This window comes from Lichtheimia ornata (assembly GCF_029851405.1).
Source record: "Lichtheimia ornata isolate CBS 291.66 chromosome Unknown scaffold00013, whole genome shotgun sequence".
Classification (NCBI taxonomy): domain Eukaryota; kingdom Fungi; phylum Mucoromycota; class Mucoromycetes; order Mucorales; family Lichtheimiaceae; genus Lichtheimia; species Lichtheimia ornata.
This window is the reverse complement of record NW_026695333.1, coordinates 277,673-293,594: the sequence shown is the minus strand read 5'-3', so window position 1 is coordinate 293,594 and position 15,922 is coordinate 277,673. Positions and strand designations below refer to the sequence as shown.

At 43.1% G+C, this 15,922-nt stretch overlaps 6 protein-coding genes across 6 annotated transcripts; 1 reads left to right on the top strand and 5 right to left on the bottom strand.

Moving 5' to 3' along the window:
- Window positions 1-536: 536 nt before the first annotated feature.
- On the top strand, window positions 537-1,142 carry O0I10_003860 (uncharacterized protein; the record flags this gene model as incomplete). Its single annotated transcript, XM_058483926.1, has 1 exon — window positions 537-1,142. The coding sequence occupies one exon, from the start codon at window positions 537-539 to the stop codon at window positions 1,140-1,142; it is 606 nt and encodes a 201-aa protein (XP_058345315.1).
- Window positions 1,143-2,034: 892 nt separating this feature from the next.
- O0I10_003859 (uncharacterized protein) lies at window positions 2,035-2,827 on the bottom strand (the record flags this gene model as incomplete). Its single annotated transcript, XM_058483925.1, has 4 exons — window positions 2,035-2,103; window positions 2,168-2,406; window positions 2,552-2,723; window positions 2,783-2,827. The coding sequence occupies 4 exons, from the start codon at window positions 2,825-2,827 to the stop codon at window positions 2,035-2,037; spliced, it is 525 nt and encodes a 174-aa protein (XP_058345314.1).
- An 855-nt stretch (window positions 2,828-3,682) lies between these two features.
- Window positions 3,683-5,054, bottom strand: O0I10_003858 (26S proteasome non-ATPase regulatory subunit 14; the record flags this gene model as incomplete). Its single annotated transcript, XM_058483924.1, has 8 exons — window positions 3,683-3,874; window positions 3,950-4,117; window positions 4,172-4,348; window positions 4,409-4,490; window positions 4,553-4,730; window positions 4,796-4,808; window positions 4,866-4,943; window positions 5,007-5,054. 8 exons carry the CDS (start codon window positions 5,052-5,054, stop codon window positions 3,683-3,685), a joined length of 936 nt encoding a protein of 311 aa, XP_058345313.1.
- A 540-nt stretch (window positions 5,055-5,594) lies between these two features.
- Window positions 5,595-7,398, bottom strand: O0I10_003857 (uncharacterized protein; the record flags this gene model as incomplete). Its single annotated transcript, XM_058483923.1, has 9 exons — window positions 5,595-5,688; window positions 5,755-6,013; window positions 6,071-6,178; window positions 6,236-6,434; window positions 6,487-6,573; window positions 6,627-6,731; window positions 6,801-6,902; window positions 6,963-7,271; window positions 7,354-7,398. The coding sequence occupies 9 exons, from the start codon at window positions 7,396-7,398 to the stop codon at window positions 5,595-5,597; spliced, it is 1,308 nt and encodes a 435-aa protein (XP_058345312.1).
- A 3,592-nt stretch (window positions 7,399-10,990) lies between these two features.
- O0I10_003856 (uncharacterized protein) lies at window positions 10,991-12,271 on the bottom strand (the record flags this gene model as incomplete). Its single annotated transcript, XM_058483922.1, has 3 exons — window positions 10,991-11,008; window positions 11,157-11,301; window positions 12,150-12,271. The coding sequence occupies 3 exons, from the start codon at window positions 12,269-12,271 to the stop codon at window positions 10,991-10,993; spliced, it is 285 nt and encodes a 94-aa protein (XP_058345311.1).
- Window positions 12,272-14,505: 2,234 nt separating this feature from the next.
- On the bottom strand, window positions 14,506-14,991 carry O0I10_003855 (uncharacterized protein; the record flags this gene model as incomplete). Its single annotated transcript, XM_058483921.1, has 1 exon — window positions 14,506-14,991. The coding sequence occupies one exon, from the start codon at window positions 14,989-14,991 to the stop codon at window positions 14,506-14,508; it is 486 nt and encodes a 161-aa protein (XP_058345310.1).
- Between the last annotated feature and the right edge of the window lie 931 nt (window positions 14,992-15,922).

Sequence of the window (15,922 nt, the reverse complement as noted above, 5' to 3'; positions counted from 1 at the left end):
GTAGGGAAACCGATGCGATAACAGGTTTCCTTTGCTTACATTGATAACCATCATTAAGGCACAGATCAAGATTGCAGGGGGGTTACTTATTCACGCTTTGGCAAGTTAAATGGGTACGTAATAATATCTGCTATTAGCTTGTTCTCGAGTTCATCTGGACCAACATGCTCCCTTGGGGAGAGTGCATTCTGTCTTCCAGGGATTTGGGAGTAGTTACTCGGAGAGGATTATAGGGACATGATCCTCTCTCTCTCTCTCTCTCTCTCTCTCTCGCGTCTGCTGTCAAAAGGCATTTTGGCATCGAGCGAAAGCAGTATTCATTCTTCCCGTATCGCGTTACCAAGCATTTTTTTTATTACTCTGGTACCCTTGAAAGGAGATTCAAGAGCCAAGCCTACACACATCCATATGATTATTTACGTTTGGATGGGGCGTGTAATACCTTGTTGCATAGCTTATATAAAAAGACACTTCCACATTTCCTCGTACATTTTGGATCATCATTGTTTCATTGTTTTAACTCACCTTCCACAAAAATGCTATTTACTTCTGACAAATCAACAAAGTCCGTGCTGTGCATTGACAACTTACTATCACCTGAGCCACCCAAGACAACAACAACATCATCCACTGAAAAAACGACGAAAAAGATGTCTGCCAAAAAACTCAAGGAAAAACGAAAAAGGGCTACTCCAGAGCAACTTGAAGTGTTGAATAAGGTGTTTAGTCAAACATCATTTCCATCCACGGAGATGCGGTTGCAACTTGGCAAGCAACTTGGCATGAAACCAAGAACAGTGCAAATATGGTTTCAGAATCGACGACAAGCATTGAGAACGCGTTCCCGTACTACTACCATGCAGCAACAACAACCACTACCACCCATGCTATCACCAACAGCATCCACTGTAGAAGCTCATCCATGGATGCCATCCTCGCCACCACCTTTGTCACCCCCAACGCCTGAAGCAACATCAGCACCAGCACCAGCACAAGCTCTCCCTCGACTTTGTTGTGTTATCGATAATGCGTATGCATACCACTCAGAGATTGATACTCGTCTTTCCCCAGTCATTCTTCCTAGCCCAGCATCCACTACAACAACCATGTCTCGAGACGATTGCTATTGGAGCTTCCATTAATTTACGTATACCCAACACCCCATGCTACCCATCATCTCTCTTTTGCCAACTTCCTTTTTTTACGTTGTATGGCCCCATTCTACTTTTCTAATAACTTGCCACTATTGTTTCCTTCCCTTTCATGTGCTATCATTGTGCACCACCCATCACATAATCCAGCATCCGTGTACACCGTATATCCCTAGTAGTAGTAGTACGACTCATCGACTTTATGCTATAATGTTTCTCACTCACGCACACACACACACATCCATGCCAACGAATGGTTCTATGCCCTAATTAAAAGTATTTTTATTGCTGATCATTCCCCACCCCCCATAATGATTGATTGTCATCGTTTTGGATCTCCCGTTAGTCTAAAAATCGAATGGTCTGGACAATGAGGGTATCATTCAAACAACAATGAAATGCTTAATAGCTGCATAAACAAGGAGTGCAGCCAACTTTTAAGGGATATATATAGAGCAATCCGGATAATGATATCATATAAAGGGGTGGATGGCATTCATCTCCTTGGATGGTCTTCCTCATCAAGATACACCTGTCAAAAATGGATATTTTTCAATTACACATTTCCTGCTCCTCGGATCCCTGCGTTGGGCATAGAAGATTCTCCTCTTGAGTATATATATGCAGCAACACACACACACGCACAAGCACTGTATACACCATTTTCAATTATCAACATGTCAAAATCACAAAAGGAAACAAGATTCACAGCGAACAAAGAAAAAAGAATATACACATTAAGAATAGAAAAGATGGGTGCGGTTGAACCGATGGGGGGGAAAGAAGTTGACAAAATAGATAGACAAGGGTGTGTGTTTTTTGTACGTGGTAGAGAAGGGGAGAAAGAGAGCGATAATAGTGAGCGAGCCAAGGAATCATGTTGTCATAGTAAATCAACGTATGACTCAGGAACGAGACCCGTTTCGTTTTGCACATCAGCGACGAGCCAACCCTAGATAATGTATTTTGTGAGACCGCTGTTTGCTACTATATCCATCCGAAATCCATCCACTTACAGGGCATTGCCGATATTGCACCCATACAATGTCGCCCTCATTCATGCCAATTTCGTACTCAGTCTCAGGTACAAAATCGTAAAGGGCGCGTGCCTGGCAACCAGTAAAATCGGGTGATGAGAGAGACACTTGAGAATCCCGCCGTTGCTGCTGATGCTGCTGCTTTTGGTCGACAATGCCATAATGCAATGAGGTTCCTTCAGGATAGGCAAAGTCTCGAGCATAGACATGGGGTAATTCTAATGATTGAGAAAAAAAAAGAACATAGCCATCATCAGTCTCTTTTGTTGCCATGGATACAGTGCACTTTGCCACTTTTCGGCATTCCTTTCCCTCCATCCACACCACCACCAACCCCTTTGTCTCCGCGTTAATGCCACATACCAAGCTCACTAGGATGCTCAACATCAAAGCTATAGGGTGCTGTGGAATGCTCCTCTCTTTCCTCGGATTCGGTGGTTGTCGTGGTTGTAGAGATGCTACAGTCTAAAGCCGTGTAGCAGGCACCTTCATTGAATACGCTATCGTGGCTTTGATGGTTGCTATCTTTGGTGCCCTAAGAAGGAAAACGTAATGTTGGAACATGTCAAAGACAATGAAGCTGAATGTTGTTACCTCATTGACGAGCAATGGTATCGGAATCTCAGTTGAGAAGCTCATGTATCATAAAGGAAAGGAAGGGGGTGAAAGCTGAAAAAAAAAGTGCTGCTGCTGCTGCTTGGCGTGAAAATGTAGGTTTTTTCTGCTCTTGAACAACGGAGAGAGAGCGGCCAACAAAGCAAGCAGGTTGTAGTTGTTCTGTTAGAGAGAAAAAGGAGAAAAAAGAATGAAAAAAGTTTTTCATTTTGCCTCATTTTGTGTCGCCTTGCTTACTGCAACAAACCTTTGATCAATAATGCTGCAATGCCAAAGCGTGTTACAAAGACAACTTTACCCATTGTTCTAATTCAATCCTTCTCTCCTTTTCTTAGAAACACTTTTATGAAGGATGTCTAGCCCTATCAAGTGGCGTACAGTAGTCAGATATAGTACATAGCTTCCCGACCTTAGTAAATCCGTTATTGCGCATTGTACTTAATTCGCGTAGTGTGTCACATGCTCATATGCTTGTGTAACCATTTAGCTCCGCGCACAGCCCAAAGTTGGCTAGCATATTTTAGGACATCCTTGACGTTCAAATGGCATGATCGAAGCATATCCTTTGATGATATTGGTCGTATGTCTATTGGTATTCGAACAGTGATATCTCTTTTATTGATCTTTTAACTTGTCTTTTGATGACAAGCCAGCATACTATTACATCATTTTCATGCACCAATGTACAAATAAGAAGGAAGCATCTATCTATATCTTATGTCGTCCTTTTATAAGCCGTCTCAATGAATGTGTAATAGTGACATGCTCCACATACATAACCCCATCTATTTATGCTTATGAAACCTTTGATCCTCACCATCACCACCACCATCAACGAGCATTCCCCAATGAAATAACAATGATTTACATCTATCTTCATTAAAAGCTGACACTATCAATCATAGATCCTAATGCCATTACAATATTGTCTCCCATAACCTTCTCGACAGCATCCTCCAAATGCCGCTTTGGATCTTGTTTGCCAACATGTCGGGTCTTGAGCTGTTCAGGTGTCATGGTCAATTCTTCTTGTACAGATTTGTTGTATGCTTCAGCAAGAGCCAACATTTTCTACAAAACGAGAGCGAGCGTATGTGTGTCAGCATACCTCATCATGGCGGCAGCAGCATTCCAAGCATGACTTACTTTGGCATCCTCTCCATTTGCTTCGGAATGTTCAGTAAAGTTTTGCAGAGTCAATCCATGTGTCCAATTCTTCTTGTTAAGGTTAAGCAGCATTTTTTCCTCCAATTCATTCTTGCGATAGTCGATGGCTAGGGAATAGTAGTGTCGATTCAATCCGTGGATAAGTGCCTATTGTAATTGTTGTCAATACGTGACTCGCCTTAAACTATACAATGTGTGTACCTGAATCGATGGTTTGTTCAGATGGCCGATATTGGATGTAGTTTGCCGAGCCTCTTGGCCGAGCATGGCGGTTTGGGGATTGATGGTGCGGAATGCATCGATGACAACCTTGCCCTTGACAGATTGGATTGGATCAATCACCACGGCAACAGCACGTGCATTCAATTGCTCAAAGCTCTATTACAAACAATATCAGTAAGGTTCATACATACACACGTGTGATCCCATGACGCCTACCTGCTGTGTATTGACATCTACGCTTGACAGCCAACAACCAAAACCAGGATGTGAATGATACCAACCAACAACCATTTCAGGTCTAAATAATCCCCAACTTTGAGTTGCATATCCTTCCAAAAAGTTCATCCTATCCATGCATACCTGCCAGTCTGCTTGAGCATGTCCAACATGTTGGTTTGGAAAACAGGATCAACAGCTTCGACCGAAACACCGGTACCACTCTGGGGCATAGCAAAGACATCCACCACGCGTACAGTGTAATCGTCAACAAACTCGCCAAGCATAAGACCCATCACTTCCATAGGCACACCGGCACGACCTACAATGACCAGGCGAGTCAACAAGGCTGCATATAGAAAAAGGTTGATTGGTTTCGAGCTTTACCATGTTTAAGCATCTATAAAAGTCGCGTTAGAACATCATACATATCTATGTTTATCGAGTAACAGCGTACCTTGAGCAACGCCAAGGAAGAAATGTGTACGGTTTCGGCATTGTCGACAATGTCTAGATCAACACCAGGTTGTGGAGCCTATGGTCCCATTGTCTTAGAGATGCTGAATGCAATAAAGAGGCGATCGTCAAACGCATGTACCTGGCCAAATCCAGCTGCTGATCCGAGCAATCGTTGAAATCGATCCATAAGTAACGAGTATGTGGAAGGTAAAGTAAGGTGGATACAGCCGAGATGTCCTGCCGCTGAGACTGAATCACAACACGTACACGCAAGCAGTGTTGACAAGCGTCCGATAAATGATGCACCCGGTTTCAGGAGTCTCCTGGTGATGTTGATAGCACCATGTGAAAGGATCAAATAAAAGGGAGCTTTATCCAAGAGAACTATCAAATAGAATTGGGAAAGAGAACAAAGACGCTCATTGCCTAATATGACATGTAATACACATTTTCGACAAGCATGTAAACAATCCTGCATGCAATACCCGCATAAATGCTACAAGATACTAATGCAGCAGCACCTTGTGTGTTTATTGTCATTGATCATTGAAACTAGCACAAAGCATTATGCAACCACGTCGTCCATTATCATTCGTCTTCTCCTCCTTGAGCTATCTCCACTTGTTGCCATCATGGATCAATTCCTGGAAGTGAAAGAGTGTTGTACCCAGCCATCCTCTCTCTTATGCTAAACATGCAAAATCCGATCATGGTCCTAATGCCAATCTCACTTGTGTGTTGTCTTCATGGCCACTCTAATATAATCGCTGATGTACTCTGACTTGCGTACCAACTCATAAAGCTTGATGGCATTCTTGTACCTAAGATCCTAAATTAGCATACAACGTCTTTATCCCATCGAATGATGTGTGTGAGAGAGTACTTGCCAATCCTTTTCAGATACTTGGCCCTTTTTTCCCAATCTCCTTGGTGCAGCTGAAATTTGTTCACGAAGACCCGATACCAATGTTTGAAAGGATTCCACACCACACAATCCATCATCATATACATTCCATATGTCCTTGGGTGGATCTCTGATTGACGATTGTCCGTGATTTGGATCATACGGCAATAAAAATAGATTCTGCTCAGGACCATGATGCGATAATTTGAAAGCGGGAAGCACATTGCTGAACGATACCAAGCCTGATAACCAGATTTTTCAGTATAGGTATAATCATACGTGTGAATACAATACCATACCTGATGTCTTGAGACTGGAATCTGCAAAGATGTTACCGAGAAGGGCTTGCATATCATTGTATTGCTGCCATTGAAGCTCCCAATCGCGACATTTGTTGCATACAAATACTATACGAAGGTTTAAGTCATTATGCATATGCCGATGTGGCAAATCCATCATCTTACCGATATCAGGATAATAATTCATATCAGGTTGTGCTTGACCAAAAGTGGCTGCGGGTATCAATGGGAAATCAGGCAATGAGAACTTGAGCAACTCGGCCCGTTTTAGGTATCGCAACATGGCAACGTCAAGTTGCATTCCTTCCGAAACCACCAATACGACGTTGCAAACAGAGAGCATAAACACCAAATTGTAAAGCGACTATCCACAACATGTTAAACTTGCATCTTCTCCCAGGAGTGATAATACTTACTTCTCGTTCTAGCCAAAGTTCGGGGTGTAAACCATCCATCGAGGTCGATCTTAGTGCTTCATCCAAAACGGAGCAGCTTAAAATAGGCTAATGAAGAGTGTAAATATGAGAACTATTATAGATTGATAGAGTCAACTTACCTCGGTGTCGAGAAGGATTGTTCTTTCAGGGGTAATAAAAACGTCAATGCCAACTGTTTGATGTCGACTATAGGCCACTGATTCAATGGATTGGATCGAAAAAGCCTATGTTCTCATTGCATAAGCCCATTATCCAAATAACACCAAGATCACCACCATGTCCACGATACTTACATTTGAAGGCTGATGCGTCAAGTAGGATAACACTGTTGATTTGCCAACCCCTTGCTTTCCAACAACACCAACGACAAAGTGTCCTGGATGGTCTCCAAGTAGCTATAGCCCACAGCCTGAATAAACCATGCTCCTTGATCCATCCATGTTCATCATACTTACTTTGATCACTGCATCGGATGACATTCTTCCATGACGACGATCTAACAATGGTATAGATGCTTTCCCTGGCATTTCATTTGCTGGCGGTTGCGAGGAGGATGTTCCTGAAGGCGATAATGGTGATGATGATGATGATGATGACTGGGATGGTTTGGCAACAACTCGTGGTGGCGTCTTATCATTGTGCTTCATGATAACAGGTGTCGCTTCACTGGTGCTGTGTTCTGCTGCTGTTGGAGCACTACGATCGCGTCGTTCCAAAATGACAGGAGCTTGAATAAACTGTCGTTCATGATCGTTGCTATTTTGCTGGAGACAATGGAGTACGTCAATCGCTGTGGTAACCTTGGCACCATCTTCATAATAAGAACTGCACAGTGAATGGACCTACTTTACGGCGATCTTTTCGTCTGTCTCGGGATCGTTTCTCAGGCATCGAAAAAAGAAAGGAGGTAGCTGGTTGCGGAGAGAAGGCGTACTCAACCAAAATGAGTTTGTAGAGAAAATTAAAGTCCTCATGCAGTTGGATGGATACCCCAAAGTGTCGAATGGACTCAGGCCAAAGGGTGCACCAATCATTCACGTACAAAAGATACCTGCCAATACCTTTTGGTGATAGGATGTGCCTATGGGACAGCAACGATGAATGACTGCAAAAGAATACTGTGGTAGGCGTCAGTCCTAATTTGGTTATGCTTTGCCGATTTATGCATGGGCAACATTACGCTTAGTAGCTTGACTAATGAGTTACTGATATCCTCTCCACTTTATCAATAAATGCATCATACCCAACATACATCTATCATTCTTTGTATTCACACGCCTCCCATACATAATAGCTTTCTTTGATTGCCAATACTTTAAAGCTCACGTTGTTGTGAGTATCATAATGGATGACCTTATTATGTGAGTGATACATGCATTAATAATATCTGCGATAATCTTTAGCATTTCATTGTTATCGTACTTTCATTGTCATTGTTGTCATTGTGATGAACTTCCAGTTGATAGCCCATTCCTCCCAATCATCTTTGTTCCCCAATCCAATGCATACGAACGATTGTCCTGCTCCAGCCCAGCATGCCCATCATTCAACTTTCTTGATCCGATGAGATTTGACTGAAAAATGCTCAAACACAGAAACATCATCCAATTTCACAAAAATCATTTTGCAAAGTTATTTGTAAACTGCCAGCTAATAGCCCATTCCTCCCATTCTCCATTTTTGACCAATACAATGCATATCAACGATTGTCCTGCTCCAGCCCATCATTCCCATCATTGAACTTTCATGATTCGAACTAACCTGGTAGTATAAAGGCAATGGCTGTTGTTGGACCAACATTATCATGTAAATTGTAAAATGACACACACCCTTTTGCTATACGTGAGGACCATTTCTTTTATTTACGTGTACTTATTGTCTATCGTGATGGTGATGATAATGATCGGTGAGTTGTGTGTTTGGGTGGATGGTGTGTGTGGGGTCATTGAGAGGCCTCAGTGTGATAGCAGTAGGGGATTTAAACTTGGGGACGGTAGCTTCACGACTTGAGACAACGCTTTCTCTTTTCTTTCTCCCTCCTCTACTTTTATCCCATTCACGACATCCCGATCAAGGTAATGTATTGTAAAAGAGTGCTCTTGTTGGCTGTGAGGCATTAATGTAGTTCTGAACATCCATTGTCAGGGAGTGAGCGTGATTGGTGGTTGGTGGTTGCCATGGCGATATCGTTGCTTCCTCTTGTTCGTTGCTATTCCCACTCTATGCTTGGTGTCAGCAGGTACATTCCGAGCCCAATGTTGCAACCGAATTGGTTCCATTGACGTGTCAGCTTATATAAAGGGCATGTTTGGTTTCAAGACGTTGGTTGGTTTGGCGTTTTGTTTCGGCTCAATTATACTACACCATGGTTTTCGGTTTCCAGTAACCAACAACAACGGGTCTTTGTGTATATGGAAAAGGCAAGTACAATGAAACAAACAATGAAAAAGGTGTTTATTGTACGTGTGTGCTAATAATGAATTGAATAGGTTTCTTTGGTCAGGCAATGCAACTTGGGGCATCATCATCATCATCTCTTTGGGTTCAAGTCCCAGCCTGTATCAAGTGGCCGCTGCGTCGCTCTGCACTAGCCAAGTGTGCTGGAAAAGCTTCTTGGAACGCGTCCAGGGCTCTATAGGCCTGCGTTTGAGTTGATGGGTCGATGACGATGGATTTTTGGAAGAGCATGGTCACCGTGTTGAGGTAAAAGGGGATTTGCAACAGCTTGTGAATGTGTTTAACCAACACGCTCTTCTCGTGATAGGGTCGTTCTTTCCCTTGAGGATTTCTTTTCATGAGGTGGGAAATGATTGGAAGGATTGGGGATCATTCTTTCTTTGGAGAGGATGAATGAGAACAACTATGAGCCTGGACTCTACGTAAGTGATGTCCTTCCTTGCCCTGGATCGAATTGGCCTTGCGTGATTCGTGCAGTGCTTTCTCAAGAACAATGGATCGCCCGACGTTGCTCGTATGGTGGTGATTTGGTTTGTGGATTCCTTCTGATTTGCTTTCTTCCTTTGAGAGGATCGCCCAGCGGTACGTCAAATCGTCATCATTCCCGGTATCAGATGGTCTAACTTGGCTGCTTTTTACTTATAGAGACGACCATTACGATGATTACCACATTCACAACAATGACAATGATAACGACAACGAGATTCAAAAGGAAGCCTGCAAGATCTCACACTTTTCAACTTGTGTGTTTTTGGATGTTGGTGTGGCGGATGAGATTGACGGCTGGTGACGAGTACGAGTACGAGTACGAATGATGACGGAGGACGACTACGAAGACGGTGGTGGCAATGTAGCAAGATAGCTAGATGAAATAAAGCATTGTTTATTACACGCTTGGACTTTGCTAGCTTGTGGATTACATACTTTTGCTTCGAAGATGGAATAATAAAGGTGGTCCGGTTATCGGTCATGCAAGAAGTACATGGCTTTTGTGATACAATAAGGAGGAGTGGGAAGTGGGAAGACCTTGAGAAGAGAAAAGTGAAGTGATCCCTGCATTGAGTTTCAGGATGAGTGACCGATCAATATGTATATGCAATTATCTATGTAGCTTATTCCCTTCTTATTGTTGCTTGTGGATTATAGCTTAGATGATGGGATAATAAAAGTGGCTCTTTGATCGGTTTTGTAATAAGGATAAGCACTCTATTTTTCATCTGGATCAAGCGCAATGATACAGTAACTTAATGATCGATGTGGGCAGCTGTTCCACTTGGATGATTTCAACAGCATTGTGTCTTGGTTGCAGGATAAAAGTAAAGACTTGGTTACATATAAAACAATGCATGGAATGAAACTTGGTAATGATGGCATCGATACCACGACAACATGGATACAGTAGATAAGATGAGCACACCATAACAACATCGCTAGGATCGTGAGTTTTCATTTTCAATTTACGTACTTGATAGTGCGTTACAGTATCAGACATGCAAAGACAAGGATGTATGTTTAATTAATCAAAGAACATGGTTTATAATGATTACGATATGTACTAGAATAAACAAGTAGCTGTTGGTTTCCTAAAGCCAAGACTTCAGTACTCACAGGGATGACCAACGAGAAGGTCGCTACTCAACCATCCCCAACCTCTACCTGTAGGCACCAATTCCAGGTCGACGAGGCCGCTTGTACATGCCACTTTAAGGTGCCGGGACTTGACGCGCCAAAACCTCGTTTGGAAGAAACCATGCTTGTGTCTTTGATATAGAGAAAAGTGTAGCATGTTTCTTGTGAGCGAGAGCAAATAGGTGAAAGAATACTTATCTTCCCTCCTAGTTTCCTTCCAATGAATCCTTTGGCATTACCCAAACAAGAGCCACTTGTTGGTATCTTTGGATAGCGGTCTTTTATTAGTGCACCCTGGACACTGCTACCGGTCTGCGTTTCGTCCTCGGCCAAACGCCGATACAACACGCCGACACGTGGTGGGCAGCCAGTTTACGAGGGATGGCCAACATCCTCGCTACCTCCGTATCAAGATCTGCTGGGATTCATGGAAGCCTTGTGTGGAAACCGGGCTGGTGAGGGGGCAAAGAGTTTCCAATGCACGCCATTAGGTCCCCCAAGTCGCTGCAAACAAGGCATGTGAGTATTACAAGCAACACAACGAAAAGATAGAAACAACTTACTTTGGCCAAAACATCGTGATAGTAGGAAAAGCACGCACGCCATGCGAGTCGATCGATTGAGTTGAGAGCAAAAAGGTGGAGGTTGCCAGGGTGATCCGCAGCAATTTGTTTCTGGACGCGACGCAACTGGACTTCAAATTGAGGCCTTCCCATTGGCCGAATGCTCCCTCTAATGGCTAAGGCGCCAGACTTTGAGATTCGCGGCTTGAATCGAGAGCTTCCACACAACACCACTTGCCCCAAAGTCATAACGTGTTGCTCTTGTATGGCTATGATGAATATGGTTGCAGTAAAAGTATAGGGTATTCAGGAATAAAAGCATCGTTAATATACATCATCATCGTGTACTGCTGCTGGTATTGTTGTTGATCCAGCATTATGTATGTGGCTCTCAAATAGCAATGCCCATCCAACGAATGCGTCATGAATAAAGAGTGGTTTGATCTCTGCTTAAAGCAACGTGAATTCTACATTACCAATCAAATACATACCCATACACTATAATGTTTTATTGCATTATGCATGCCCTCGTAACTTTCTAACCCGGCTGTGAAGGCATCAAGCATGGTCCGTGCGCGTCACTTTTTATGCAGCTCGACACTCCCGCAGAATCCAAATGCGATATGGAGCCATTATTGCCATACACAAACATTGACACACCTTCACTATTGGATGTTGTATACTTACTTACCTTCCTCAAGGCAATCATGATCATGATCCATGTGTGCAATAACTTGTCAAGGATCTTCGTGTGTAACTACCACGTGCCATTACACTCAGCAGCTCTTCATCTTTCTGTTCATGCAGCCGACACCATCCATTAGAAAAAAGCAACTCCATCACGCTTACAGCATAGGTAAAACATAAAGGTGTCTGTATCTCTAAACTTTACAATCAAACGTGAGGTCTTTGATATGTTAGTGATGCTCATGAATGCGTAATAAATATATAAATGATAAGGTGGCAAATTAGCTTCCATGGAAACCCATGTACTGACAAGGATGGCCACGCGAAGGCTTTGCCGTCACCCTCTCCCCTACGGTGCACCAAGCCGGATAACGGGGGCTGCCATTGTAAACAACAGCATCTTCTATAGGTGCTGCTCGAGCCAACATGTTCGGTCTGATAAAAGGATAGCATCCCACGCCCACAGAGGCCGACCCATAAGAGCGAAAAGCAATACATGATCCCATATCTACCACAAGGCCACTGAGTAGCAGTCTAACTTCCAACGGCTAAGGCAGTAATCCTCAAATGCAATTGATAGGGCCATGATAGGGCTGACCACACTGTCGCAAATGAATCATAGCTACCAACGATGCTTTACACAAAAGAGTAAGGCACCATCCCGTTCTACCCATAGCAAATAAACATCCGCCATATCAGTAGTAGCTGCCATCAAGCGACCTTCTTGGGTAGGCGTCAGGAGAGACGCATCATGCACTGCAACAAATAAATCCGGTCTTGATGAAATAGTACACATGAGAATGTTCACTTGTAAGAGAACGTCCAAGGTATCCATACAAGTACTTGAGGAATGAGATCCGCCATGGCACCGATAAAAACATTGCTCTGAAGGTCCACCGATAAAGAGACGACTTGCAGGGAGCTGATTTCCAAAACCATGGAAACGGTATCCTTGACAACCACAACTATAAGATAGAGATCGCTTGCTTGCTTCTGAGACACCCACCCAAATTCAAATGTTGACCTTCGTCTTCCAATTCAATAGGATTCGCCATTGACAGCTGTAAGGAGAGACTTTGATGGCACCAAAGAGCATGCGAAATTATAGCTTGACGGAATGATGTGCCTATAAAACTGCATATCACTAATTTATCTTTGAGGTAATGGTAACAATACTTAGCCAGTGTCATAAGAGAATCCACGATGTTTGATGCCACTCAGTAATCAGAACACATTTCCTTGCTGTAGAGATGTCGACACAGTGACCAATTCTGATAGCCGTTTCTCCAAGCGATACTTGATGATGAATGCCATGAGAGATGGATACACCTTGACATCACCAAAAGGACACGTGACATTGTTGTTTGTTGCTGATGTGATACATCCATAAGATACGTGCGGTGAAGAGAGCTTTTGAAATCAATTGGCCAATAACGAGAACACCAGAGGATCAAATGAATGTTGTTGACACTAAAGATGTGGGTTCTGTTGTTCATTGCTGCTTCTTGTTTGTAGCTGATATGATCCACCGATAACAGGCATGCGTAGCAGGATATCCATTGAAGGGTTGTCAACAACTAGGACCACAATAAGACGAGATAAAACTTGGCGACACCAAAAGGTATCGAACTTGTTGCCTTGCCGCTGCAGATGCTTATAAAAGGAAGTTTCCAATAGGTGGTACAGTAACGAAAACCATCGAACGATGTAATAAGGCAAGCTGACACTGAAGGATGCTGTAGACGTTGCTCTTTGACCCTGACATGAATATTCCAAAGGACCAAAATACAAGCAGCTTACTGAATATCCCACATACTATAATAATAGAAGAGGGGGTTGGTTGGGATTGGAGCCAAAAAACGGGTCATACACTATTTACCAATGAAAGCCATATGAATAAAACCCTGTCGACATCCAATGATAGCTGCATCCATCAAGAATCCAAAGGGAACAAGACAAGTAGCTCGCTGAATAACCCACATGAAAGAGGGTGTTAGTAGGCATTGAAAGAAAGAATGGATCATTATTTACCAATACAGCTGCATCCATAGAAATCCCAATGCACCAGAAGACAAGTAGCTTGCTGAATAGCCCACATCCTATAATAAAAGAGGAGGTTGGCAGGCGTTGAAGAAGAGAACGGAACACTATCTACCAATGATAGCCATATGCACGTCAACATGTTGGCATCCAATGACAGCTGCATCCATAGCAATCCCAATTCACCAGAAGACAAGTGAGTTGCTGAATAGACCACATACTATAGTAAACGAAGAGGTTGGCAGGCGTTGTGGAAACGAATGGATCACTATTTACAATGATAGCCATATGCACGAAATCCTGCTGATATCCAAATCAAGCCGATTCTTTGCAATCGTCCGCTTGTTGATAAGGCCCGCTACGGTGGCACTCGGCTCGAAAGCGATGGAACGATACTTTATGGGCATATGCAGTGAGAAGATTGAGTAATATTGATACCACCAAAGAGAGCATACTTACATGATGCCGAAGAGCCCTTACAAAGAGAGACAACGTGACAATCCTTGCTGCCCAAGACCACATGCAAATCGAGAAAGCATTGTGCATCGAAAAGCCCAAACCAGATCCTAGCTGCGGAGTGACGTACATATGGCTAAAGAGCGATGTGAATGGCAATCGTTTTTCATTGGAAATCGAATGCAGCTTGACGATGAATGCCTTGAGGAGATGCATAAATGACCTTGGTAACACCAAAGATGTCAACGCGGACTCTCATCGCTTGTTGATGACATGATCCATCCATAAGACACGTATAGTTGTAGAGATCCATCAAAGGAATCGCCAATAACCAGAACCACCAAGAGATAGAAAGCTTGCTGATATCAAAGATATACAAGTTGTTCCTTGTTGCTGATGTGATCAATCGATAAGAGACCTTCATTTCAGGATGCCCACCGAATTGCCGATAACGAGAAGAACCAGATGATGGGATAAAGCTTGATATGGAACCAACGATATGGATGCTGTTGTTTGTTGCTGATACAATCCACTCATAAAAGACTTGGCTGACATTCTCCAGAGAAATCGCCCATTGCTTGGTAACCAACCACCCGAGACGCAATAAAGGTTGACACCACCAAAGACATAAACATTTCCCCATGGCTGACATGATTCACCTATAAAAGATGCACCATAAACAATTGTCCAAACTCATCCAACAATACTTAGCAATCATAGCTGTGATCTTGTAAACTTCAAAGCACCAAAAGACAAGTAGCTCTCTGCAATGGTCCCTCTAAATAATAATGGTAGGCGTTTCAGCAAAGGTCCCCAAAAAGCATGAGAGTCATACATACCTGAGCCATGGTAATCACAAGGAATTGCAACCAAATACACCATCGAAGGCAATACAATAATCAATCTGCAGCGTCAAGGTATGCCACCATATGTACTATACTCTCATTGGATCCTGAAATTGGCATCATAAGAGATATCCACCTTCTCTCTGTAGGCAAGGAAATCAATAGCCGTACTTGGATGGAGGCCGTGTGCACAGCGGATGCCTTTTCAAATTGGCCTTGCCATCGCATCTTGAGTCACACTGTTTCCGGGCCAAAATTCCCCAGGAGAGCACAGTACTATACAATGACATCCTTGACGTGCAGCCTTGATAATAATAGTATCGCCGAAAGAGGCTCTGCCACTGTATGGTGTTTGGTAAGTTCACTTGAATCCAACCAATCCCATCATAATGAACATCTTACCTTGTGGTATTTCTCAATATAGCATCATTGCCTCGAATAGAAACCGTATATCCATGCCATCCAGTAGGTGCTGCTGCTGTTTCATTGCAAGGCTCGTTAATTAACATGTTTTGCTTTGTAGATCCAATACCACGCATACCATTGAGCCAACCAAACAACATTCTTGCTTTGAGATCCGTAACTTGTTGCTGCCAGAGGTACCATCATCCAACATGTTCAACCTACCATAACGCAATGTGAGATAACAAGTAAAACCAACCCATACGCTTTTGTTGTCACCATACCCAAAAGAGGCAATGCAAAGACGTCTTGAGAACTCTCATTGTGGACAACTCG